This window comes from Peromyscus maniculatus, chromosome 2 (assembly GCF_049852395.1).
Source record: "Peromyscus maniculatus bairdii isolate BWxNUB_F1_BW_parent chromosome 2, HU_Pman_BW_mat_3.1, whole genome shotgun sequence".
Classification (NCBI taxonomy): domain Eukaryota; kingdom Metazoa; phylum Chordata; class Mammalia; order Rodentia; family Cricetidae; genus Peromyscus; species Peromyscus maniculatus.
The window spans coordinates 123,642,814-123,669,380 of record NC_134853.1 but is presented as its reverse complement, the minus strand read 5'-3'; the positions used below and the strand labels follow the sequence as shown (position 1 = coordinate 123,669,380).

General features: G+C 43.4%; 1 protein-coding gene across 6 annotated transcripts; it reads right to left on the bottom strand.

The window, feature by feature from the left end:
* Positions 1–1,023: 1,023 nt before the first annotated feature.
* Positions 1,024–25,575, bottom strand: Dynlt5 (dynein light chain Tctex-type family member 5). 6 transcript variants are annotated; one of them, XM_016005696.3, is made up of 5 exons: positions 25,457–25,575; positions 23,538–23,661; positions 10,669–10,760; positions 3,125–3,249; positions 1,024–1,470 (listed from the first exon to the last, which is right to left on the bottom strand). In XM_016005696.3, the coding sequence occupies exons 2-5, from the start codon at positions 23,651–23,653 to the stop codon at positions 1,267–1,269; spliced, it is 537 nt and encodes a 178-aa protein (XP_015861182.2). In that variant the 5' UTR covers positions 23,654–23,661; positions 25,457–25,575; the 3' UTR covers positions 1,024–1,266. The 6 variants fall into 6 exon arrangements, with proteins under 6 accessions (XP_015861182.2, XP_006987245.2, XP_076420724.1 ...); XM_006987183.4 differs by lacking the exons at positions 23,538–23,661; positions 25,457–25,575 and adding exons at positions 15,425–15,623; positions 17,553–17,766; XM_076564609.1 differs by lacking the exons at positions 23,538–23,661; positions 25,457–25,575 and adding exons at positions 15,425–15,602; positions 17,553–17,766.
* Positions 25,576–26,567: the final 992 nt, after the last annotated feature.

Below are 26,567 nucleotides of genomic sequence, written 5' to 3'. Positions count from 1 at the left end.
ACATTTGGTTTTAGGGAAAAGTAAGACATCAAAACATTTTTAAATTGTGAAGCATTGACTGGGTTTTCCATTTGTTAAAATCTTTCTGATACGAATTACATGTAATTTCCCCCTTAAGAGTGTAATACTGCTAATTCTCGCCATATGTGAGCAATTTGTGTTTGACCTTTAACGAGTGTCCTCTAGGCAGATGACGTGCCATCCTAGAGCAATGCCACAGCGTCATTTCACATGCACACAAAGACTTGAAAGCTCCATAAAAATAAACGACCCGTGCTACAAGAGGCATTAGCCAGCAGAAGAGCTATTTCAGCCCTGTAAACTTCAATGCCCATACATTCAGAAACCTCACTGGGTCACTTGAGTGCTAAATTCATAGGAACAAAATGGCAAATACACATGTTTTATTTGTTAAGTTGCCAGCTTTGAATTCTGGGTAAAGGTTAGGCCAGAAAAAGCTACTCAAAGTCACGTGGACAGTGTATATTCAAAGGTAGTGTCTCTTTCCAATGCATGATCTTAGGTGCTACAGACACATTTACTATTAAGCATCATGTATATTTAATAGCATAATGTCTACTTTAGTGTCCTTAAAAGCCTGTAGTCACTTTACAGTTTCCATTATTGAAGAGCCGATGTTCAGTTCTCCTGTAATTTTGTAAAGTGCAGGCAACCCACAAGAGCGTCCAGATTTAGTTTGTAGCCCCATGGGACTATGGTAATTATTATGAAATCATTAATTCTACCTCAGCACTTCCAGCTGTCAAGTACATGTAACAGTAATTGCAGTTAATGAATGCTGCTCAATTTATTAAATGTAAAATGAAAACCAGTATTATTTCATATGCAGTACTGAAGTATATTAACATTTATCATTTTTGTGTACCATGTTGAATTATCCTGTCCTATATATGATATATACCCAGAATATATTACCGAATATTTCTAGAACCTTATCAAAAAGTGGTCCAGGGACTTCTATCTCTCCATCTAAAAGAGAAATCAAAACAATTAGTACCCAAATTAATATTTAGTCAGCACCTATGTTTATGTGGACCACATTCAACTTCTGTTTTGGAGAATCAAAGTTCTTTCTTGGGCTCCCCTCCCTCCACAAGTCCTCACAAGAATGATGGAAACTTCCAGTTGTTTGCGATGTTCATCTTGTTTCTTTCTCATGGGTTTTGCCCGTAGAACTTTTGTGGATAGAGAGACACAGCCTGTTCGATGATTTTATGATACCAGGACCGTCCTTCTCATTTTCAGTTACTCAAAGTAAACCGCATAGACATTTGCAAGTGCAAAGAGGGTAGAATTTCTGAAAGTGTAGGATGAAACGGTGTCACTTTTAGGATTCCAGAGGCACCTGCTGCCAATAAGTATGCTCTGACCATCTTGTTGTCCAATGTAAACAGTCACAATTAGTTTATACCGGGGAATCATTAACTCTTTGACCCGGGCTTTAATAACCTAGAAATTGTTAAAAAAAAAAAAAAAAAAAGGGGGGGGGGAGTGGTTAGTCAAAATTGTTAAACACGAAAGAATAATTTGAGAAGGATGGAGGGGACCAGGAGGAGGAAGGCAGGGAGGAGGGGAGTGTAATGACGTGTGTGTGTGTGTGTGTGTGTGTGTGTGTGTGTGTGTGTGTGTGTGTGAAAAAGCCATAATGAAGCACATCACTTTGTAGACTAATTTAAAAAAAAATATTAAAGAAATTTTTTAAAAGAAAATAGCTCGTGCATTGTTGGTGCTTCCAGTATCTCCCAGAACCATAAGTAAACTCTCTTTCAAGTACTATCCTCATGGGGCAGGAATCCAGGAACAAAATAACAGCATTAGCAATAAGCTGACATTTTCTAAGATACACAGAAAGCTTGTCATCTGCAGAACAGAATTCAAGGGACGATTATACCCTATGAAAATCTATATTAAAGATGGCTCCCCTTTAAAGAATGCTGTAACCAAGGTTATTTTTGTGTTTTTATAGCTAATGGGGAAAACATTCTGAAATCTCCCACAACATAACAGAATTGGATATTTATCCCGGAGTTTGTTATGAGAACCAAAGCAGAAGAGGCCCTCGTAAGTGCACTGTAGTTAGTAAAAGTAGAAATGTATTTAAAGACCAGGAGATGTATAATTGACAGCACTCAAAGAAGTTGCCGTGGCAAGGAGAAAACAGTCCTTAAAATGCTGCGTGTTTTCCAAAAATAATAGTGAAACGGTTTTTGGTTGAGGTGATGGCTTGTGGTAAAGCACTTGTACAAGTGTAAGGGCCTGAATTCAAGTCCCCAAGACCCAAATAAAATTCAGGTATGGTCGTAGGCACTTAGGATTAGAGTAAACCTGCAGGGAGATGGGGGCAGAGACAGGACCATCCCAGCTAACCTGGCTTATGCTATGGTGAATGACAAAGAGACACTTTCTCAAACAAGGTGGAAAGGGAAGACTAACACCCAAGATTGTCCTCTGACCTCTACGTGTGCAGTGGCATGTCTATGCCCAAAGCCTCTCTCTCTCTCTCTCTCTCTCTCTCTCTCTCTCTCTCTCTCTCTCTCTCTCACGCACGCACGCACACACGCACGCGCGCGCACACACACATACCATATATACCCATTATACAAATACACAGGATGATTATTTTTTAAGTGTCATGGAACTGGAAAGATGGCTCAGCAGTTAAGAGCACTTTCTGCTCTTACAGTTTGGTTCCCAGGACTCACACCAGGTGGTTCATAACTATTGTAACTTCAACTCTAGGAGATCTGAAGCCCTCTTCTGACCTCTTTCAGCCTTTGCACACATGGAACACACACACATATATATACACACAAATAAATCAATAAAAATATAAATCTTATTTTAAAAAAGATGTGCAACCGTTTTGTTAAAGCAATAAATTAGTTACAAATTACATACATAATGATGGTTTTAGACAAAAGCTTATCATATACAACATGTACCTATACACATATGTAGTGTTTGATCTAATACCTATATTCATAAAATGTAAGTATGCCATTTAACTGATCTCAGATATTAATTCCTCCTCACAAAGAAGAAAGTGGGCTGTCTTTCAGCAAATGCTGTGGTTATAGCTAACACTGGGAAAACTGTACTGTACCTCAGAAATCGTTTTAGTCATCTGTCTGCAGAACTCAGGGTCATATTCTGCTTCTTGTAGGTGGGCAGTTAGTACATCTTTCAAAATACGATTGACAGTGGCCACGGGAAAATGTTTCGTGGGACCTGGAGATAAACATGGAATTCCTTTAGAAGTCATTTCTAACCACATCCACCTATCCTTATGAGGTTCATAAAAACAACACTGAAACCTGAAGCCCTTTAGTAATCTGGGTGAACTCCAGCTAAGGAAGGTACAAGTCCGAGTGCATGTCAGGCTTTTCTGAGCGGAGGAGGGTAATACTCTCTGAATTTACTGGGCTACCTGTCGAGTGCAGCGGGTTCTGCTGATCTCAGCCCCACAAGCTTTTCCTGGTCAATTGCCGGTGCTGGGTGGCTGCTTACTTCAAAGCCTCGACACTTTTCTAATTGGCTCCTCAGTGTTTACACCCCACCCACACCGTTCTGGTCCATCACACTGCAGTCAGAAAATTTGTTTAGAAAAACCTAGATCTTAAAATGGAATTTTCCTCATGGGGTCTATAGTTGTGCGCCTACTGGTCCCGTGACCTTGTTTCAGCCACCATAACTCCCCACATGCATGCTGCTCCAGTCTCATGGGCTCCATCTGTCATTTAACGATGCTTGTGTGTCTTTACCCTTGCCCACTCTTTCAAATGGAGCACCGTTCCCCATCTGTTCAGTTAAGAACTATCTACTCAAGTTTCAATTCTGGCTCAAATGTCTTTTTCCAGGTACTCTTCCCTTTCGTATCTCACTGGGGGCACAAAACGCCTCTCACATCTCCTGGGTAAACTAGAGTGGAGGGAGGATGGGGAGGTGAAAATTTGAGGGTGCAAGAGGCAGGTTGGGGGCTGGACAGAGGTGGGGAGTAACAAAAGAAACGTTCCGATGGGGGCGCATTTCAGAGTTAGCAGAAACCCGGTGCCAGGGAAACTCCCAGGAATCCACAGGGATGACCCCAGCTAAGACTCCTAGCAATAGTGGAGAGGGTGCCTGAACTGGCCATCTACTGTAATCATATTGGTGAGTACTCTAATTGTCATCAGAGAGCCTTTATCCAGTAACTTATGAAAGCAGATGCCGTTAATTAATAATCAACCAAAACCAAACAACAACACAAAGAAAACACCTCTCACTTATTCCAGACACATGGGTCCCCTGGATCCCAACCCACTCGAAAACAGCTAAGGCATACCTGCAATTCTCTCCAGTGAAATCGAAGTAAGATCGGGGCCAGTGAGCTGGCTCAGGAGGTAATGGTGCTTGCTGACAAGACTGATAATCTGAGTTTAACCCCTGAGATCTACAAGGTGGAAAGAAAGAACCAGCTTCTGACTGTCCTCTGGCCTCCCTGTGAGAGCTGTGGTGCACCCGGCATGCTTATGTGCGCAAATGTATACACAGGAATCAATGTAATAAACATAATATACTGCTAAAAAATTGAAAAGAAATGTAAGCATGACAGGGTTTTATCCCCGTGAGAGTCTAATTTGATGCTTAGGGATAATTTCTGGTTTTAGTAGACTTAAACATCTTATAGATAATAATCACTGTACAAACAATAGTTACTATTTACTGATCACATGCTATGTGTCAGGGACTGTAACAAGCATGTATTTACCTTATGATAGCTTTCTGTAGATCTTTGAGGGGACTCTCACAGTTATATCTGTCCCACAGATGGGAAAATAGAGGTGGAAGCCCAGAATCACATAGTAACAGAACTAGGAACGGATGCCCAGATTTATCTGGCTTTAAAATTTGTATTCTCAACCACATCTCATCCATTTTTGGATCAAAGCATCAGATAAGTGAGCTTCAGTGAGGTAACCCTAGAATTAGCTGCATTTTCCTTCTGTGATCTGCCCAGGCAACTACATGGCATACACAAGGTGCCACGGCTTAGTGTGTAGAGGCTGGATTATTGTTGAATCGATAAAGAGGAAGAGTCTGAATCAAGAATGCTATCCAATTCTCTTTTAGTAGTTAACATTATTCATATGCCTGTGTCAAGTAGGGGCTAAGGGAAAAAGGTGCATTAGAGTTAGGACAATTCCTAGAGGATTTAATGAAAGTCCCCTCTGGGATGTCTAAGAGAGAAAGAAGTCACAAGTGATAGGGTTGTTCCCTTCCACCAGAAGAAGCATGCTACCCCAGGCCTGAGCAATCCAGAAGGGAGCTCAGATTAGATCTCAGGAGGGCTGCATGGACATGGCTCCCTTAAGAGCACAATGTCCCTTGGCTGAGAGATGTAACCAGTCTGAGATGAAGCCGTGGCAGGGAGCCAGGGAGGTAAAACCTAGACCTCACACCCCTTTCATTCCTGCGGAAGTTTCGTTGGCTTTCCTCGAGAGAAGTTTACGGCCTATGACTGTAGTCCAGTGAGGTCAGCCTCCTAAGGCTCATTAAAGAGAATTTTTATTTTGATGATATAAGAATGGTTTAGTTCAATTTAAATCAGTGTAGGAAAGTCAGACATGGTGGTGCATGCCTATAATCTAAGCACTGGAGAGGTGAAGACAGGAGGATCAGGATTTCAGGGCCAGCCTTGGATACATAATGAGTGTGAGACCAGCCTGGGCTGTGTGAGACTCTGTTAAAAAAAAAGGGGGTGGGGTGGGGGGGGAATCAGGTGGAGAAGGAGTAAGGAAAAGAAAACATGATACAATGACTCTAACAGCTCAAACATCTGTTCAGCAGAAATCTCAAGCAGTTACCAACATGTGGATGACTAGTCCTGATCCCAGGGGTTAGAGACTATCAGAGACAAATTCCCCTATAGCAAGGTGCCCACAGATCTCTCTGTCACCTTCCTATGGATTTGTATAAGGTGTTCATTGTGCTCTACCCTTTAACTGAGGAGCTAGGGTAGTTGATGTCTTCTGGGGGGAGGGACAGTCTCTTTTCTTTAAGGATAGTTTACCATGCTCCATAGGGTGGTCCCCCACACAGGAGTACATGGACAGCACATATTGGAGTCAATGGGTTATTGGGGTTTGGGGTGGAGGTGGACCTGGGAGGAGGTTAGGGGAAGGAAGGAGTTGGCAATTAAGCTGATCAAAATATGATGACTGATGATATTCTCCAAGACTTAATAAAATATCTTCAAAAAGATTTCTACCTGCATACTCTTAAGTGAAGTCAAATTTGAAGGTGACTTTCCCCTTCGTGTTGAAAATACTCAAAAATCGTGCCACTTGGCCTGGGCTACATTAAATGGATTCTGTCATTCAGAGAGATACCCCATCCTTTTCCATCCCCACTCTTCCCACCAAGCACTCATATCACGTGACCTTACTTGACCAGTATTATTCCCAGGGTACCCGTTCTGCCTCGTGTTAGCCCACCTGTCCTATTATTGCTTTCAGAAAATGGGTAACTCTTCTAGTAACCAGATATATTGGTCAGCACAGTGCTCCCCTGCCTCCGCCCACCACGGGAGCAGCATCTACCCTTCTAAACGGATCCTCTTCCTCTTGTCTTCATGGAACAGGGAACTCTGTCACTGCCACCCATGAGCCCAAGGGTGGAGCACAGGTGATTGGCTCAGGGGTGACACAGCTCTAGGCTGGGCCCAAACAGCCTTTCCTTAAAAGTTTGATTTCAAAGCAGAAGTAGGTGTAAAAACAAACCAGCCTCTTGCTTGTAGGAAAAGCTGTGATTTTTAACCCTTAGGAACTGCCAGAGGCCACGATTCCTCCAGGTTGGAAGGAAGTCAGAAGTAGGGGAAGGGAGCCTGGTTCCCAGGAGCTCCCAGGGTCTGCTGCTGTGCCAAGTCCTTTCTGAACACTGCACATCCTTTTAGCTCACAAACATGATTCTGTCCTTAAAACTGTTTTCCTATACAGTAATGAAAACTCATTCTTTATTATATCCCAGTGGTCTTTTCCCTACCCATCCGGAATCATCTGTCACCACGCTCAGGTTGAGCCGCTGACATTCAAAGAGACAGAAACAAGGCAAGACAAGCTCCCAAAGCTTCTTAGAGCGACAACGAATGCAATCAACAAACTCTGTCCTCTTCGTTTTGTGACATTTTTCCCCCCTAAGGAGGAAAATGTTTTAGATTTCAAAAGATCTGAAAAATGAGAATAAAACTTAAAAAGGAAAAAAAAAAAACTAGATTAAAGGGAGAATTGCAAAACCAACAAGCTGTGCCACAACTTCCCCCAACGGGGCTAACAGGAATTCCTCTAAGTCTGGCCTGGTGGCACAAGCCTGTCATCCCATACTTGGGAGGTGCGGGCTGGAGGGTCAGGACTTCAAAGTGTCCTTGGCACTGTAGTGAGTCTGAGGCCAGCTGCAGCCATCGGAGACTAAAACGAAACCAAGAAGGAGTTACTTCACATTATTTTGTGCTAGGGTTTAAGGAGATGAACTATATTTTAAATGGTTAGAACAGCGAATACCAAGTCACAAAACACTCCTTAGATAGTGATTGAGGTTGCTGTCTCTTGAAGGAAGGGGTAGAAGAGGATTTGCCAGGGCTCGAAGGCTGCAGATGGTAGAGGATGTAAGTGGGAAGCTTGATGCCCCCTCCCCCCGCCCCCAGAAAGGACCCTAAGGGATCAACAGGTTCTGGCAAAGAAAACTTGATACCAGAGATGGGGATTGAGAAACTCATAGAAACTGAGCCTGAGTCTTTCTTTCCTTCTTTCTCTACCTCCTTCTCTTCCTTTCTTCTTCCTTCCCTCTGCCCCTCATTCTCACCCTCTTCCTCCTCTTCCCACCAATCAATAGTTTCCATCATGTTGGCCCCATTTACTGTCTGTCTGTGTGGTGGCAAAGTTGGCTACTATAGTGAGTGTTCTTCACTGCCAACTTTCCTGGGCTTGGGCTCACCTGGTAAGCACATTTCTAGGCATGTCTTTGAAGGTGTTTTTCCAAAGAAGATGAATGGAGGAAAGAAGATTCAATCTGAATGGATGACACCATCTCATTGGCTACTGTCCCAGGCTTAACGAGAAGGGGAAAAGTAAAAAACCACCCGGTCACCTGTATTTCTCTCTTTTTCTAACTGACCTGCCCACATGTGAGCAAGCAGCCCCTACAACTATGCCGTCCTCATCATGAACCTTAAACCACAAGCCACACAAACTCTTTCTTCCTTACTTTGTTTTCGTCTATGATTTTGTCACAGTATGAGAAAATAAACTCAAAGCTCTTCACTGATATGATACTTATAGTCACCATCTCTAAAAAAGTTGCTACCTAATTTTAACCTGAGCTCCAGAAAAAAAAAGCCAGGTGCAGAACCTAGTCCGTAAGTTATGGGAATCACTTTGAATAAAACAAGAGGCCTTCGTGCTTAGTGATCCCTGGGAAAGTCCTGCCCCTTTTAGCAGCAGTTAGAGTGAATGGGAAGCAACGGACATACAGCACCGACTCACACAGCATCCCTACGATCTGCAGACCATCATGTTATTTACACACACAGCAGCCAAGATTCCAGGGTGCTTTGCTTAAATGCCACCTTCCCGGGTACTGTTGAAACTAGTGTTCAAGCTCAGATTGGATTCCAGAGCCTGTTATTTTCTTCCATCCGCTCCTCTCTGTGGTTGGTGAGCAAAGGTAAGTGGTGCTTTGTCTAAGAAACACAGCTTCCCTTTCCTATTCTTCTCATGGACTATATTCATGTTTCATTTCACTTATGGTAGCTGTAATCATTTTGATAAAAAGACAAACACACCATAACTTAAGATGTGTTTAGATGACGCAGATATGATAGCAGTGGTGGCGAGTTCTTAGCCACTGAACCATCCCTCCAGCCTCAATGATAACAGCCCTTTGTGCTAGATTAAGTCTGCTTTTCAAAGCAGCCAGTCAGCTCTACTAATAACTAAACTCTATTTCCAATACTACTTGCTCTTGGGTTTATTAATGCCTGTGAAAGGTACTCATAGGCCTTTAGTAAAGATTTTCTTATATTAACTTGATGTAGTTCTGGCTGGAGGTAGCAGGTGGGAGGGTGCTGGTGATAGTCACCTGATTGGAAGGTCAGCACTGCTGAAACTTTTTTGCTTGAAGAAATTGTAAAAAAAAAAAAAAAAAAAAAAAAAAAAAAAAAATTATAAAAAACAAACAAACAAAAAACCAAAAATAAAAAATAAAAAAAACCCACAGGCATTTGCATTTAAACTGCTTTGTCTTATTGTGATGGGATTCCAGAATTTTCTTCAGCACACTTTACTCAAAGTCACAGGCTGCCAGTGAGTAAGAACCTTTGGTTGATAAGCCAGGCAGTGGTGGCACACACCTTTAATCCCAACACTCAGGAGGCAAAGATGTGGATCCCTGAGATTGAGGCCAGTCTGGTCTATAAAACAAGTTCCAGGACAGTCAGGGCTAGACAGAGAAAACCTGTCTCAAAAACAAAAACAAACACCCCAAAAGCCAAACAGAAAAAGATAGAAACTTTGGTTGAAAGTTGGAGAAAACTTGACCCAGACTCAGGTCGCTGACTAGCAGGGCTGAGGGCCAGCACCTGGACTTGGGCACGCCACTAAAGCTTAATGGATGGTCGGAACATTTACTGTCCACCACGAACAATGCGAAATGCCACCAGACTAATTCTGGGGCCTGTAGTATTGGAGTCGGGGTGTCAGTCAGCCACCACAAAATTCATATCATGTAAATGCCTCTAAAGTTACAGTGTGCTTGTCCTTCTTTTATCTAAGTAATTACAGCTTCTCAAAATGAACAGAGAGCGTGGCCCATGAGAGGGAAGGAAGGAGAAGCCGTGTTTCTTACTCCAATAGTGTTGGGATCATTGAAGAAAACTGGTGATAAGGCCTAGCAGGGTAGGCTGATGGTTATAATTTTCCTGGGGCTAACAGGCCACAGGTGGAATTACCCTAGTCCACAGAGTCCTTCTTTGCTCTTTGGTAAGTCTCTATGGAATTTATGTAGGCTGGCAATTATATATGAATTCAGATAATCATAGGTAGGCATACACTTAAAGAAAACAAGTAGGTCTGTGAAGAAATGAGAGTGGGAAAAGGTATTTGTTGCGGACTCCACCTGGGAACACAAGGGCAGGTGTGAAATTCTTTGTTTTCAAAGACCCAGAACCTCAATGGCAGTAGATAAACATCTCTGTCAACAGGGAACCACAGTCATCTGCCTCTGCACTGAGGAGGTTGTTTTTTTTTTTTTTTCTCCACCATCCACAACATTGATTGGTTTTGAAGGATAAACATCCATATACATCTCTTTCACACACATGTGCATAGTCGATCCATAAATACCCAATGAACCTGAATTCAACCCTATATTATTATATTGTAGACATTTGTGGCATCCAGAGATTCATTTGAAATTTAGGAAACCCTGTTTTCTGTTTTTGATTTTTTTTTTTAAGGAAGTAAGTTTTGCTTTGATTTTGCAAAGCGAGACTAGAGCTCTCACTTACCACAGACCCTCTCAAATTAAGGGGACTTATCTAGGACTGAAGCCAATACCAGGCTCCAGTTAAATTAGCACAGGCCACTGAATTAGAAGTTTAGCGTATGGGCAGCACACCTAACTGGTAGGTGTTTTCCATGCGAACCGTAAGGCGGGAGGCTTCATCAGGCCGGCTGGGCTCATCCGCGTGGGACACAGTACTGTGGGAACTGAAAGCAAAGGAGGAAACAATAGTCATCAAGATCGTCACAATGTTAACAACACATAATATTGCTTTAAGGGAGTATGTGTGCATACACAGAATCCACTGAACGTTTCCAATAACCCCATATAAATAGCCCAATGGCATATTTAAAGTCTGAAACACTTCAGAGATGGGAATACTGAAATGCAGAGAAGTTACTGGGGCGGAGTCTCAGGGTCATGGTGAAAGTCCAGAGCAGGTGCTCCTGGGCTGATCTACGTAGTGGAGTGCCTGTTCCAAAAGCCATCGCCAAGGGAGTCCCTAACAAAGACACAAAAGCATATCCCACAGTAAACAAAGCTCACAAATGGCACTTGGGGGTGTCAAAAGAAGCTTACAGTGTTGGGAAACAAATCCATACAGACAAAGGGTATTATACAAAGCTCACTGTGATAAGTTCCCCCAAATCCCTTCAGAATAAAAAAGAAATGGGAAACTCAGCCATCTATATGGTGAGAGAAACCACAAGTCACCCATACTGTAAGAGTCAATCAATGTCAGCTGCCTTTTCAGTGTGAAGGACTGGTCTCCAAGGCAATCTGAGCTGATCCAGGTGCTGAACGAGAAAGCCAAGCAAGGAGGAGCCCCCAGTGGGCCTCCGGCACCCTGTAATTCAACCTAGCTCAGAGAAAACCAAGTGGGACTAATGAACCTACAGCGCTCTACCCCAACTTCCCTCCACCTGTGAAGATGGAGGTTAAGACAGATGCCATTTCAAAGGCAATGATGTAACCCCCTCCCGCCACTCTGCCCCCGCCCACTCTGTGTGTATCTCTCTCTCTGTGTATTTGTATCGGTGGATGTGAATGTGTGTTCAGAGTGACCGTTTCTCTGAGTAAAGCCTACCTTTTTGCTCTAATTGAATAACAAAGTGTTATCCAGATTTTGTTTTTGAGATAGGGTCTTACTAAGTAGCCCTGGTTGACCTCCAACTATGTAGACTAGGCTGGTCTTAATTTATTATTATTACTACTAATAATAAATTAATTATTTTAATTATTGGGTTTTTTTTCTCTTTTTCTGTCTGTGAGAAGTATAAAATACTCAGTTTGCAGATGCTTGGAATTAGTGGGATCTATAAATTGACAATTCAAGAAAGTCACATTTTGTCTAGTTTGAAAAGTCCTTTCGTACAGTACAGTTTATGGAACAAATTAAAGCTCACTCACAGGCGCCAAGAACATGATGACATTCTGGCTGCCTTTGTCACAGTGCATCTTTGTGGTGGCAATTCCACCTTCCTCCTTCTAACACCTGCTTTTCTCAGTTTTCTGCTGCCGTTTGAAGTAGCAACCAGCCTGTTAGGCCATTGTGGGTACAGGTGTTGTGGGCAGGACCAAAGATGATAGACAGCCCCTGCCTATGAAATGCAACCCAGCTGCGTGGAGATGGAGATTTGCTGATAAGTCTGTGTGCCCAGTACTATGCATGCTGCTTTCAATCTGGCAACACTACCCCTAGCAGCTCTTTCATTTTCTCTTTTCGATGTCCCTCAATAATGTAAAGAAGCCATCACTTGGTCCATGTTAGAGAGAAAACAAATAAGGCCAAGGCCTTCCTGTCACACACGTAGGAAAGGCAGGCTTTGATTTCAAACATCCCGTTTATCTCCCAGGAGAAAAGTCTAGTATGATTTTTTTTTTTTTTTTTTTTTTGGTTTTTCGAGACAGGTTTTCTCTGTGTAGCTTTGCGCCTTCCCTGGAACTCACTCTGTAGTCCAGGCTGGCCTTGAACTCACAGAGATCCGCCTGGCTCTGCCTCCCGAGTGCTGGGATTAAAGGTGTGCGCCACCACCGCCCGGCCAGTCTAGTATGATTATACCAGACAGAATGAAAAAGGGGCAAGAACCACTGGAGGTATCAATGGCTGCAATTCAGACATGTGTGTGTGCACAGCATGCAGGAGGCTTCTCTGTTTTCTACAGGTGTCACACTAAAAAGTCCCAGAAAACAGAGCTGGTGCACAACTCAAATTAGCTGGGTTTAAAATTCAAAAGGAACCATTATCCTCATTATTGTTCTGCTCAGTGTTACTAGAGGTTAGCGGTCCGTGCACATTATGATATTATTACTATGAAGATGGTGTCTACTGGGTGGCTTACAAAACCCAAGGGTTGAAGTCTGATGTACAGATTGGAAGTTTCACAGGCTGCTCTGTTTTTGAATTATTGAGGATGGTTTCTTGGGGCCTTTTTGTTTGTTTTGCACATGTGTGTGTGATGGTGTGTGTGTGTACGTGCAAGTGCACACAGATACGTGTAGAAGTCTGAGGTTGGTGCCTGGTGTCTTCCTTGATCCTCTCCTATTACAGGACATCCAGGTAAGTCTGTTTAAGGGGGTAACAAGGATTTATTAAAGTAGTAAAGGGAAAGAACCCCTTACGAACACAGAACCAGGTCAACAGCTGCTGTCTGTTCTGCCTGAGAGTGAACGGATCCAGTAGTCTGAATCCACACCAAGAAGAACAAGGAGGAGAAGGAGGGAGAGGAGGAGGATGGGGGGAGGAGGAGGAGGAAGAGGAGGAGGAGAAGGAGGGAGAGAAGGATGGGGGGGGAGGGGGAGGAAGAGGAGGAGGAAGAAAAAGAAGGAGGAGGAGGAGGAGGAGGAGAAGGAGAAGAAGAAGAAGAAAAGAAGAAGAAGAAGAAGAAGAAGAAGAAGAAGAAGAAGAAGAAGAAGAAGAAGAAGAAGAAGAAGAAGAAGAAAAAGAAGAAGAAGAAGAAGAAGAAGAAGAAGAAGAAGAAGAAGAAGAAGAAGAAGAAGAAGAAGAAGAAGAAGAAGAAGAAGAAGAGCGTGACACCCCCCCTCCTTTTAAGTGATCAAGTAGGGGATCAGAAACCACACCCTAAGGCTTCTATCTCAAAGCTAATTGGTGGAATGAATTCCCACTATACTATCCACCTTACTTATTGAGGCAGGGTCTCTTGTTGAACACTGAGTTCCCTGGTTCCTCTAGTTTGGCTAGGTAGCTCGCTGGGCGAGGGTGTGTGTGTGTGTGTGTGTGTGTGTGTGTGTGTGTGTCTCCCTTCTTTGTCCTCTCTGCCAGCTCCCTAGTATTACAAGGTAGTCCTCATATCCACTTGGCTTATGCATTCTGGGAATCCCAACTCCAGTCCTCAGGCTTGGATGGTGAGGGCTCCACCTGCTGAGCTTCTCCCAAGCCCCCAGTGTCTTTTCCTTTGCGCAGTAATCATGTAAATAGTGTATGCTCATTGTAAAACATGCAAAACCCAGGAAAGGTGGAGAGTAAAATTCCATGTCACTAACCCCAGGGCTTGGATAAACACTGTTAACCATTTACTTCCCCAGGCCATTTAAGCTGCTCCCAATATCCCACTATTACAAGGGATCTTTTAATTACCATGCGGCAGGAACGGTCATTTTCATTTCAGTATTGTTCCTCTCTTTTCTTGGTAACAGAGCCCTACACTGTGGGAAGCCTTCTGTCTAAATGCAAAGCAAATCCTCAGTCCCTTTTTGTGCTGCTGGGGTTCTGTGGCTTGTGAACCACTGTGATGCAACCTCAACTGTTTGGGTAGAAAATTGAGAAAGGTTTCTCAAAACATAACAACACAACGACAAAACTCCAAATCAACAACTTTGGAGTTAACCAATAGGAGCTTGTCCTCAGTTTCCTTTGTCACTAGATTGTGAGTGATGGTAAGGGTCCCAGCAGCTTCCTGACCTTTTAGATGGTGAATCAGAACAACGGGAGCCTTGATCTCTAAACTGACCCACTGGGCTTCTTTTCTGTATTTCTATTTTGTTAGGGCACTATTTTGTAATTTTTGAAAAATGGATTACCAGAAACATTAGCTGTAACTGATACAGACTCTTGTTGACACAACATCCACTGGAAATACACCACAGTAAGCTTTGTGAAAGGGAATTTGCAGGCAGTGTTGCTGGGGCCATGTGTCCTGGAGAAGATCATAGGTGTTTTACTAGAAGCCTGGATACCTTGACCACATGGAGGAAATGTTTGGGGAACCTACCGCTTTCGACATCTTCAGGCTGACCATGTCTCCAGGGGACTATAACTTCATGAAACATTTTAAGAAACTTTAGTATTATTTTTAAAGTGTGTGTCTGTATATGTGTTTGTGTCTCTCTCTGTGTGTGTCTCTGTATGTGTGTCTGTGTCTGTGTGTGTGTTTGTGTGTATGTGTCTATGCATGTGTGCCTGTGAGTGTCTGTGTGTGTATTTGTGTATATGTGTCTATGTATGTGTGTCTGTGTGTGTCTGTGTGTGCGTGTGTGTGTGTGTGTGTGTGTGCCTTCGAGTGTGCCTGTGCTCAGGTACTCATGGAGGCCAGAGGCATCGAAGCTGCAGTTGAAGGTGTTTGTGAGCTGTTACAGGTGCTGGGAACTGAGCTTGGCTCCTTTGGCAAACCTGTCCATGATCTTAACCACTGAACCATTTTTCCAGCCTGAAGTCTTACTTTTGAACACTGTATTTATATTGGTATGTTTCACAGTATGAAGACTGCAGTGGTCTGAATGAGAATGTCCCTTATAGTCAGGCATTTGAACATTTGGTGGCTGTTTAGGGGAGGTTTAGGAGGCACAGCCTTGGTGGAGAAGGCCTGTCACTGGTGATGGACTTTTCGGGATGAAGGCCACACATACTCACACTTTGTTCTCTCTGTTTTGTCCTTGTGGCTCCCAGTGTGAGCTCCCGGCACTTGGCTCTAGCTGCTGTCCCTGCTGCTTGCTGCTCTGCCTCGCTGCCATGACGGACACTTACTCCTCTGGGACCATAAGCTCCGATAAACCCTTCCTTCTGTAAGACACCTTGATCATGGTGTTTTCTCACAGCAACAGAAAAGGAACTAACACAGGGGTGGGTGTAGAGCCTCCCTGGAGCTAAGCTAGCTCTTTACTCATCATGAAGAACCAAGGTGTGAGAGTTGGTACATTAGTGTGTGTGTCATGGATTGGAAATGGAGGAAGAAAAGAGAATGAAGAAAATACTAAAATAATATAGTCAGCACCTGAGTGAAGACTTAAGGAGGAGATTAAGATATTAACAATGACTGCAGTATGAGCAAGAAACATTAAACTAGGGTCTGGAGAGATGACTCAGTGGTTAAGGGCACTGACTGCTCTGCCAGAGGACCCAGATTCAATTCCCAGCACCCACAGGGCAACTCACAACTGTCTGTAACTCTAAGATCTGACACCCTCACACAGACATACATGCAGGCAAAACACCAATGCAACTAAAATAAAAATAAATTATTTTTTAAAAAGAACATTAAACTAGAATGTGGGTTAGGTATATTTTTATTTTCTTTGTTATTTTTATGTTTTTGTGGACAGATGTTTTGTCTGGATGTATGTCTGTGAGCCATGTGCATTCTTATTGCCCACGGAGGCCAGAAGAGAGTGTTGGGTCACGTGGGACTGGAGTTACAGACTGCTGTGAGCCGCCATATGGGTGCTGGGAATCAAACCTGGTCCTTTGAAAGAGCAGCCAGTGGTTCGTAACCACAGAATCATCCTTCCAGCCCTGTGGTAAATTTTTAGAAATCAAAGCGCTCCTATATTTTAAAAGCAGGGATCTAGCAGTGCCAGTCCAGGACCCAGGCTTACACAAAAGTGGAAACAGTCTCTGTTGATCAGCAGCACCACTGAAGCTACTTGAGTTGCTAAAGAGGAGCATGAGAGTTGCTCATTAAGTGCATTTAAACTTTCAACTGAAGGTGTAAATGCAATAAACATATCGACTACATGTCCCGACAATACAAGTGGATGAGATCCAGTTCTGTGATCCAACTTCCCAACGATAATCCTTCCTAACATACAGTCTCATTGCCAAGAGAATGCTACAATCAATTTTATCTTAATTAATAATCAATTAATTGAGGGAAGGTCTTGCTGTGTAGTCCTGATTGGCTTGGGATTTGCTCGGTAGATTAGACTGGCCTCCAAATCTTTGTTCCTCAAGTACCGGCATCGGGCATGTGCTGAAAAATCTGATCTAAAAACAGGTGCAATCATTCAACAAACTAATTTCCGGCAGGAAAAGAGAAAGAATGTCTACTTTTTATACAAAGGTATTTTTTTAATCGAAATGTGTAAATTTCGTGTAAAAACCCATGTTTGGAAGTGCATGTACTACTTTTGAGGACAGAATTGTAATCAGGTTTTTTGAAGTAAGAGTTACTGTTTCAAGTGTGCCTTCAGTAAAGTGGGAGCGTGTCATTAAAGTCATGTGCTGCCCCCCAGTGGATAGACTTCACAGTGCACAGAGAAAAGAAGGCTGTAGGTTCTGTATGGATCTGAGGTTGGTATGCAAAAGGAATCAAAAGAAATTTAAAAAAGAAAGGAAACAAGTATTTATTGCTTCAATGTATCAGAGTCTAGAGTGACGATAATACAAAAGAAAATTAGACTCTTATGCTCTAGAAAAATGATGTGGGGAGTAAGATTAAAATATACAAAGAAACTGCTTAATTGGGGACTAAGCCTATCTATGGATTTATTTTCTGATTATGTTTAAGACCCAAAGCATGCCAGTTCTTTTCCTAGTGATAGATGGTGTTTCTTGTTCAGAAACATTAATTTTGTGGAAATTATGCAGCTTTATGACATTTTATCCCATTTGGTCCATCTTTCTAGAACGAGAAAGGTTATCGTGGAAACAGAAGTTGAAACTTCACAAATTAAAGCAATGAGAGGACAGCAGAAGGTATCGTCTCATGGGATGTATTTGTCAAGAACAGGAGTGGCTTTCGAAGGACAAAGAATACACCTACCTCTTGTGAAAAGTCTAGCCCTGGCCTGATTGAAGGAAATCTGGAGTGGTGATTGACAGAACAGAGTAGTCATGAGTGTGGGCTAGTGCTCATCTGAGAGGAAGGGAGGTGATGGTCAAGGCCAGGTGATAGAATCCCCTGCAGGCCCTGGATGAGGCATAGTCTCAAAGCCACACTGCAATCATGAGAGGTGATTCTGGGGCCATCTGAGCCCTGGCTACCTCACCTCACTGTGAAGTCATCAATGAGGGGTGTGGCGGGTCATAACATTTCCAGTGCAAAGGAAACAATTACTCTCCTCCTCTTGTCATTCTTCTTTCTTTCTTGTCCCTTTCTTTTTGTCTTTGGAATAGATACAAACAGACTTTCAACAAGGAGGCTAAAATGAAGCTTGATTCGTGCTAAGCACCCAGAGAAATGCTTTCCATAAGCTGTAAATTCATTTTAAAAGTTACCCTGAACTTAATATATACACAGGCTCCTGAGTCCAATTTATTTGAAAGCAAAAGGACACACTTGTTCAAGAATTCACGTAATGCAATAATAATGCTCACTCACTGATCAAAATGTTTCCTGAAGGACAGCTTTGTGCCCAGGGTCTATTCTGTCTTTGAAATGTCATATCAGGAGACACAAAAAGCAATTAAGTGCCTAGCCTCTATAGAACTTGCATTTTATTATTTTTAAATGTACTTATCATTATTGTCCACACGATATGTGTGCTGAATAGCCAGATCCACTTCTATCCCCACCTGTCCCTGTAGTGTTTGATATCCTCTCTCTCAGCGCTTTGCTCTCACGACAGGTGCAGAAGGGCACCTTGTTCTAAGTTACACATCTCTGGTTTCCAGTCTGCTTGGGCATCGCCTCCTACTCTGCTTGTGCCCTTTGGGTTTTCCTCTGGACACTGTCATATACTTTGACTCTGTTTAAAACTGTCTTCCTTTTTTATTGTTAACACACAACTCCATATATACATATATAATCTAGCAGTCTACTAACTGTATTATTATTATTATTATTATATACTTTGTTAAAATACTACATTTTGTTGAAGTTCTATTTATCAAAAATATTTTAGTTTTCCTCTGGTTTAGGTTTTATGTCAGGATCTTGTTTAAGATAACTTTCCACTAGGTATGGCGGTGGATAACTATAATCCAAACACTCGGGAGGCTGGTGGAGGACTATGGATTTAAGAAAGCACAGGGTGGTGGTGGTGGTGGTGCTGGTGGTGGTGGTGGTGTGTGTGTGTGTGACGGGGGTTAAGTGGCCTTACTTCTAGAACAGACTGATTCTCCTGTGCTTTCTTCTATGTACTTTATAGCTTTCCATCCTCTGCCTTCCATCTGGAGTAAATTGGAGTTAAGTGGAACAAGAATCAGTTTCCTCTCCTTCTTTACAGTGAGAGAGTTTTCTCCTAAAACAATGTCAGACACAAGAACCCTCAAATGTCCAAGGCCATGGCGATGCATGCCTCTTCTCTCAGGGCCAAGAAGGCAGCTGTGTGAGGATCACTGTAAATTTGAGGCCAGTCTGGTCCACATAGTGAGTGACAGGCCAGCCTGCCTTAAAAAATAATTTATCATTTCCCCATTTAATAGGAATAAATTGGGGTAAAATAGAATCTCCTCTATTTAATCCATAGTTTCCCAAAGAAGTGCAGGGAGGCCATTGTGCTTCACTTAGAAACATGACATTTCAGCTTCTCTAAGCCTCTCTTCCTGGGGCAAAACTGTACTGAAGCTTGATGCAGATGGCACTTTTAACACATGCTCCAGCTTGGGTCTTCTGTCTTCTAGCGTTTTCCTCAGGCATCAAAAGAAAGGAGAGCCTGACCTCACTTCTGATGTGAGGGCTCATGGGTTGGAATCCTAGAATAAATTCATTCCATATAAAATGACTTGTCCACTGTCTGCCCAAGCAGGGTCCTACAAAGTCTATGGGGGCAGTGCTTTCCAATTGAGTCATTCATTGAGATACCTAGCTGGTTAGGCAGTGTTCCCAAGTGGCTCTCAGTTTACTGGAACAACAAAGGTCTTTATACTTGATCCCTTTGGTGCCTTTCTATGGCTAATGTGTGACACACTAGCAGACATGTACGAGAGGCTCACTGTATCGTGGGCAACTAACTGAAGGAAGCCAATATAGTGTAACTGACTGCTTTGCTAGATAACTTCAACACATTCTGGTGGAGAATGGTGGGTGCACATAGTTTTTGTTCCATGAATCATGGGAACAGAGGTTTGCAGCAAAAGACCCTGTGGTCTCCAGCATTCACCCAAACCCACAGTAAAACTACTGCCTTCTTGAACTAATAGCATGGATAGCATGTCACATTAGCCATAGAAAGCAATTTGACCTCATGATTTCTGTTTCCATTTTAAGGACAGGAGACGAGAACATCTATTCAAATGCTGTCCAATGTCAGGCAGAGGGTGAGTTTCCAGTAAGTAAAACGTCATTGTAAATGCCTGTCTGGCTGCATGAGTAGGCAACCCAAGGTTCTGGTGAACAAAGGGGACAGGGGCATTCATGGACATTACACACAGATTGCTACTTTCTGTACAATGACAATATTTGGCTAGTCAAAGTCTTTTTTCTATTTGCTAACTCTGTGGTTTCAGAGTCTCAACATCCTGGAGCTGAATTTCTTTATCTGAAAATGGGGCTGATGCCCATATCTGTTTAGTAGAGGAGACACTGACCAACATTTCTGGAGGAGGTCAAACAGTGGGAACTTAGAGGTTTGGGGCCCAGAAGCTTCCTGTTGCTATAGCCTGCCTCTGCTGCTGTAGTCCCAAAGCCAGTGGGGACACTGCACTGAGCACATAAGCCATGGTCTAAAAACTGTATTTATGGATTTCTACCAATATTTGCATGCCACAAAAATGGTGCTCCTTTAAATTTTGATTCCAGCTATGGAATAAGCATTCTTGGCTGGGAAACCATAGCCAGCCATGTTTCCGACTGTACTTGGTTCTTGGCCATTGCTTGCCAGCCCCCCCATAACCAGCCATGTTTCAGATTGTACTTGGTTCTTGGCTGTGGCTTGCCAGCCTATTAAAGCTTCCTGGAAGCAGGACTGAGTCTGATGATAAGGACTCGGTAAGTGTCTGCTGCCACCACTTCTCCTTATAAATTGTCTGTCTACATGAAATACCAAGTTCAGATTTCCAATGGGGTGGATGGCAGCTGTTCATGGAAAGTCACGTGCCAACATGTGTTTTAGGTGGGCAGGATAAGGGGGCCCAGCTTCAGAGGCTTCATTTGGCTGCTAAATGCAGTGGGGTTCTTCTTGATCCAAGCTACTCAGATAATTAATGGCTTTATGATCAGTCTGGGCAGCAAAGGCACCATCTTATAAAATAATGCTTCTTTTTTTTCTTTAATGACACATAAGAGAATGTTGTAAAGCGTAACTTGAATAAAAAAGATCCAGTTCTAAAAGCAGATGGCAATGCTTACATTGAATACACATGCAATCTTTCTTTCACAACACAGGAGGCACTTCAAATGTTTATTACGCCCAGGATGACAGTTAAGCATCAGTCGCAATGTAGAGGGCTGAAGACCTAAAATTCCAGATGAAAGGGCAAATCCATGCTGATCTTATATCACATCCCCAAAGAGGTCTACCTTCACTCTACTTCTTCTTTGCCTTCCATCTTGATGTGTCTACTGCTACAAAGACAAGTGAATTCACAGTGTCTTGAAGGAGCTAGATTAAAAAAGAAATCACCACATACAGGTCTATGAAGAAAGAGGAGAACAGCATGAGAGACAGAAAGAGCCTCCATCTTAGTTTGAAGGTGGGGGTGGTCAAGTTTGGGTATTTAGTGAGCTTCCTGAAGAGGAGGAAGGAAAAAGAAAGAAAGCAGGAAAGAGAAGAGCATTTCAGACAAGGAGTGGAGTTCGAGCCAGCAGCGGCCGGGGCCAGGCAGAGTATCCAGAAAGAGCAGGGTATGGCCAGAGGGCAGCATGCCAGCAGGAGTGGGGACGATGGTGCTGTGGGAACTGGAAGGCATCTGTGGCCTGCCTCTTGAGTCATACTCTAAATTTGGGGCTGTGTCTTGGCCATTGTAACAAGTTATTTGACCCAAAGGACTCGGCTATTTCACAGTAAAATATCAAGAATGAGGGTGGCCAAGCAAGAGCAATGTAGGAGATTAAATGAGATAATGTTCGGGTCCTGAATGCCCTCCAGGAGATGATTGATAATACTGACATTTAGATTTTGAAAAAAATTATTTTGAAATAATTTTCAAAAAAAAAAAAGACGCATCATTTTCGGACACATTGTTAATGTCAAATCGTGTCTCCATGTGATCGCCACTAAGATTTCATAACCTTTCTACTGGTTGAAGACTCATAAGAAGGAGAATTACCAATATCGTAAGAATCGTGGTTTGGAAAGAGTGAACCAGGGCTATGAGATGGCAGTGGATAAAGGCCCTTAGTGACCAGTTTGATGACCTGAGTGCAATCCCGAACACTCGTGCAGGAAAGAGTGGAGCATCTTTCTGACTGTTGCCCCTTGACTGCCACATACATGCCATGGTACGCCAGCTCCCTGCCCCTAAGTAAATAAATATAAACAAGTGTTTTTAGATGACTTTCAACTTTGTTTTGGAAAAGATCAATGAAAGTGGAAAGCTACACTGGTCTTGGAATTTGGGTATTGTTTTAAAGCCAAGGGGACATTCTATCAAATTCTTACTTAAGTGGTCTCGATGAACAAGCAAGCTGCATTTAGGTGGACAATTATTTTTTAAAGATATTTGAAAAAGAACACGTGGCTGCCTTGGTGACTGGGGTCTGTAGCACCAGCAACTTGGGTGACAGAGTAGAGAATGGGAAGTTTAAAGCCTGCTGTTGGAACAGAGAGAATCCAATGCCATTCTGGGCAACTTGGCAACCCTGTCTCAAACTAAAACACAAAAGGAGGGCTGGAGTGTAGCACAGTGGCAGAATGCTTATGTAGTGTGCAAGGGCTTCTGGGTTTAATCACCAGTGCCCTAGCCTCAAAAGACAGAGAGGACACTTGTAATAGTGTAGAACTGGCAGCCAGCACAGCTGAGGACTAGAAGCAGGAATTAATCATTGTAGCATCCTTCTGACTCAGGGTGGGCTTGTTGTTCTGTTATACTCAGCTCCCCTATGTCAAAGAGGGAGACTGTGTTTGCAGTCTACAAACTTGTGGGCCTGAGAGTGGGATTGTAAACAAGTGTGAGTGTAAATTGAATCACCCTGGTAATAAAAAGACTCAGTTTCCACAACCCTAATTAATTATGGTCTGTTCTGCAAAGCATGATAGCTCCTGCTTCCCAACCATGAGTTAACATGGGTGTCCTCAACCCTGTCTGTGGCGTACATTGCTTGACCACTGGGTCAGGTCATTTGGTTCATCTCTTTGAGAATAGTCGTCCAGATGGAATGCCGTGGGAATATTAAAGATGGATTCATTTCACTTTGGCTCACTAACTGTACTGTTGAGAACCAAGTAGAGAATTATTATACAGTGAAAAAAGAAAGAAAACAAATGGAAAATGTCCAATAGTTTGAGAATGATTAACTGATCCTGATTACAAATTCATAAATTATTATATAGCCAGTTAAGAGGATATAGACAAAGATTGAAAACATAGTACAAAATTTGTATTAAATAGTTGCTATGTATATGTACATACTGATTACAAAAATGTGTAATCTGAAGTTTTATAATGCTGAGGAGAATTTAAGGGACTCGTGAGGGCAGCTGGTCTGCAGTACAGGTGGTTTTTGTTTTTGTTTTCTTTTGCAGAGCAAGAGGTAGTTTTCCAAGCAGTAAACCTGCTGCTAGGATCAATGTACACCTTCCCTCCCATTTTAAATACGTCCACAAAGACCAAGTGCATATCCCCCCACTTTCCATCCCTAGGAAAATGTTTTGGCTCTTGGTAAACATTACTCATAGTTGGAGGCTCTAGACATCCCGGTACTCACTGTCTGACGCGCCAATGACCCTCCTTCTGTCGGAACTCGGGATTACTTGGGGAGCACACACTCCCTCTTTTCCTCAGTGCAGGAAACAGTTTATCTTTAGCCAAGGCCGACATCATAACACACTCTAGGAAAAAACAATGTTGTTTAAAAAAAAAAAAAGAAAGACATGAAAATCTTTTAGTTTCTGTGGCTAAACTTCATCCCAGGTGGAGGACCCAGCTGCTTGTGTTACCCTTTTGAATGGGGACTGAGGTTTCCTGAGAGCAGTGATATGTAGTGTAAGCAGTTATTTTGTTGTGCCAGTACAACTGGGAATAGGTTTTTGTTTTTGTTTTTTTGTTTTTTTTTTAATGCAATAGTGTACCTAACTGGCTGTGGAATTATTTTTCTGTACACTATGCAAATTATGCTGTGATTGGTTTAATAAAGAAACTTTCTGGCCAATAGCTGGACAGGGTAAGGTTAGACTTTACCTTAGGGAGAACCAGACTAAAGACACTGGGAAGGAGGGTGGAATCGGAGGAGTCACCAGCGACATGCCGAGAGGAAACGGGGTACAAGATGAAAGAGAGGTAAAGCCATGTGACAGAATTATTAATAGAAATGGGTTAAATTGTAAGAGCTAGTTAGTAACAAGTCTGAGCTATTGGCCAAGCATCTGTAATTAATATTAAGTCTTCATGTTGGTTATTTGGGAACTGGCAGACAGGAAAGAAAAGCCCGCCTACACTAATTCACATAGACATTAATCTGTAGCCAAAATGTTTAACTGATGGGCAGGAAGAAAGTCACCGTGGAAAGACACCATGGGTGTCTGTAGAAAGATGCTGTCCTGAACCGCAAGTCAATATTTTTATTATTACTCTGCATCTAATCTTGGTGTAAGTTTTCGAGTTGATTTTTGCTGTTGTGGCTGTGGAAGGCAATGTGGTACGAGAGCTTGTGCTTGGCTGAAGTAGGCAAACTGGAGAGTTCTCACGGGGAAGGCAGTTCTATAGAGTTGAGTCCTGTTTGCCCTTGTGTAGGCTACAAGTCTGCTGTAAAACCCGGCCGCCCCATCCTTCAATGTAAAAACCTCACTTAAAAAAAAGTCTTAACCGAGCTATGAGGTCAATCATGAGCCTAAAGTAGTCTCAAAAAGGTGAGTTAGCCCTGCATTTCAATAGCTGAGTCTCCTGGTGGTCAGAACTCTCCGTATTTTTCCATCAAAAAGCCAAAGCGCCAAGGTGTCTTCCTACACATGCGCACTGATGAAGGTATACGCACAAAGCCCCAGCCTTGTTGTTTTGTGATTTTGACGTTCTTTGGGAGCTTTTCTAGAAACCATAGAAAGAAATTCGCTTAAAAAAAAAATTAGGTTTACTCTAATTTTGGAGAGAAAAAAACACCGGCCACCTTACGTCATGAATATGCCACCCGTCTCATAAATATTCATAAACTTGGAATTCCACTACGAGGAGCCCATTGCGCTGCTCCTACCCCCTGAGCAGCCTGTGCCCGTCTGTCTTTGGAGTATTTGTTTTGCTCTACTCAATAGTCGTCTGTTTAAAGCGTGACTCCACTGATTCTTCCCTTCCAGAAGAACTAAGAACTGCTCTCCCAACTTGAGGGTGTACCTCCCCACCCCCCACCCTGGCCCGCGCTTGCTAATTCCGGAGAATTCCTGGTCCCAACTCTGCTTGCAGGCACGCCCTCCCTAGAGAGACCCCAGATGAAGTCCCAGAGGTGCAGTGAGTAGCGGAGATCGCTGACGACCAGCGCTTCCCAGATGAGTCGAGCACCATCCTTTGAAGGTCAAACTTAGGACCACTTTTTCTGGTTCTGTTGAGCTGAGTGCAAAGATCTCCATTTCCCCACATAGGCCACTCCCTCTCCAGGCTTCTGTCCTGGACCCTCTGTCCCCAAGTGCCTACACTGACCTGCTGTGCGCCGGGTGGCAGGCCGGACTACCTGGTCCTGGCTGGGATCGTCCTCAGTGGAGCTGCAGAAGACTGGCTGCTGCCTCCGGTCTCTCTTGGTCTTGTAGTTCCCGTGGGCACCCAGGCCGTCTCCAGGGTGACCTCCCCAAACACTGCCCAGGCCGCCCCTCCCCGGCTCGGTGGGCCTTTGAGCAGCTCTAGACTCAGGCATCCCATCATTACTGTGTCCCGGGGGCCTTCCTAGCCCCCCTGCCTTGTGGAGCTGCCACGATCTGACTGAAGATGCGTCCTCAGATTCTCCTCTTCGTACTTCTCTCCCTGCGGATGTCAGGGGCGCTAGTGGGAAACACGGAAGTTTTCCAGGACATCACACCTGAGACACGAAGACATAGGAGCTTACCTGTCCCCTCTTCCCCGAGGCTGAGAGATGCTGTGCAGCGGTTCAGTTTTATTCCATTGCCCTAACAACTGTGCCACGAAATGACTGTTCTCTCATTACGGAGGTAGTGAACTGAAAACTGATGTTGAACGATGTACTTGGGGCGCACCTGAGCACAGGATCTTTAAACCCTGCTGTGACAGAAGCAGGCTGCCCTCCCTCACTTCCTCGGTGGACTCTTCCCAGACTACTGAAGTTTAACAAGTTTGCAAGGCGGCTGTTTGGGGTCGAGGGCCCACCTTCTTTCCTCCCTGCCATAGTGAGCACCCACTTAATGAAGAGACCAGACTCCACCCATGGCACACAGCCTACAGTAGTGTCCTTGACGAACGCTCTCCTGGTCCACAGCAGCCAGGATGGTAACTGAGCATCCGGATTCCAGCGCAGTGTTCTAAGAGCCCTCAAGCTCATCTCAACCCCTGTTTACACAAAGATAAGAGCGGGAAACAAGTGCTCTTGACTACTACCAGCTACTAGTTAGATCTATTCAGCGATCAATAGCCGCTACCCCCATTTAATCTGCTTAAAGAGCCAGTGATGTAGAGACGCCATTATTCCATTTTATCTTATTGTTATGAGGATATTGAGAACTATGATGTAACCTGCCCAGGCTTCTGGTCAAATCATGGAACTGAATTCCCTCTACCAGAAAAAGCCCTCGACTTTGCCAGA

Bases quoted from the DNA above. Each gene is read 5' to 3' on its own strand.
- Dynlt5 (XM_016005696.3), bottom strand. From the start codon at position 23,653: ATGATGTCGGCCTTGGCTAAAGATAAACTGTTTCCTGCACTGAGGAAA. The intron at 10,761-23,537 runs GTGAGTACCGGG...CTTTGCTTTCAG, and splicing joins GGTCATTGGCGCGTCAGACA to TTCCCACAGTACTGTGTCCC. The intron at 1,471-3,124 runs GTACAGTACAGT...AACAATTTCTAG, and splicing joins TGACTAAAACGATTTCTGAG to GTTATTAAAGCCCGGGTCAA.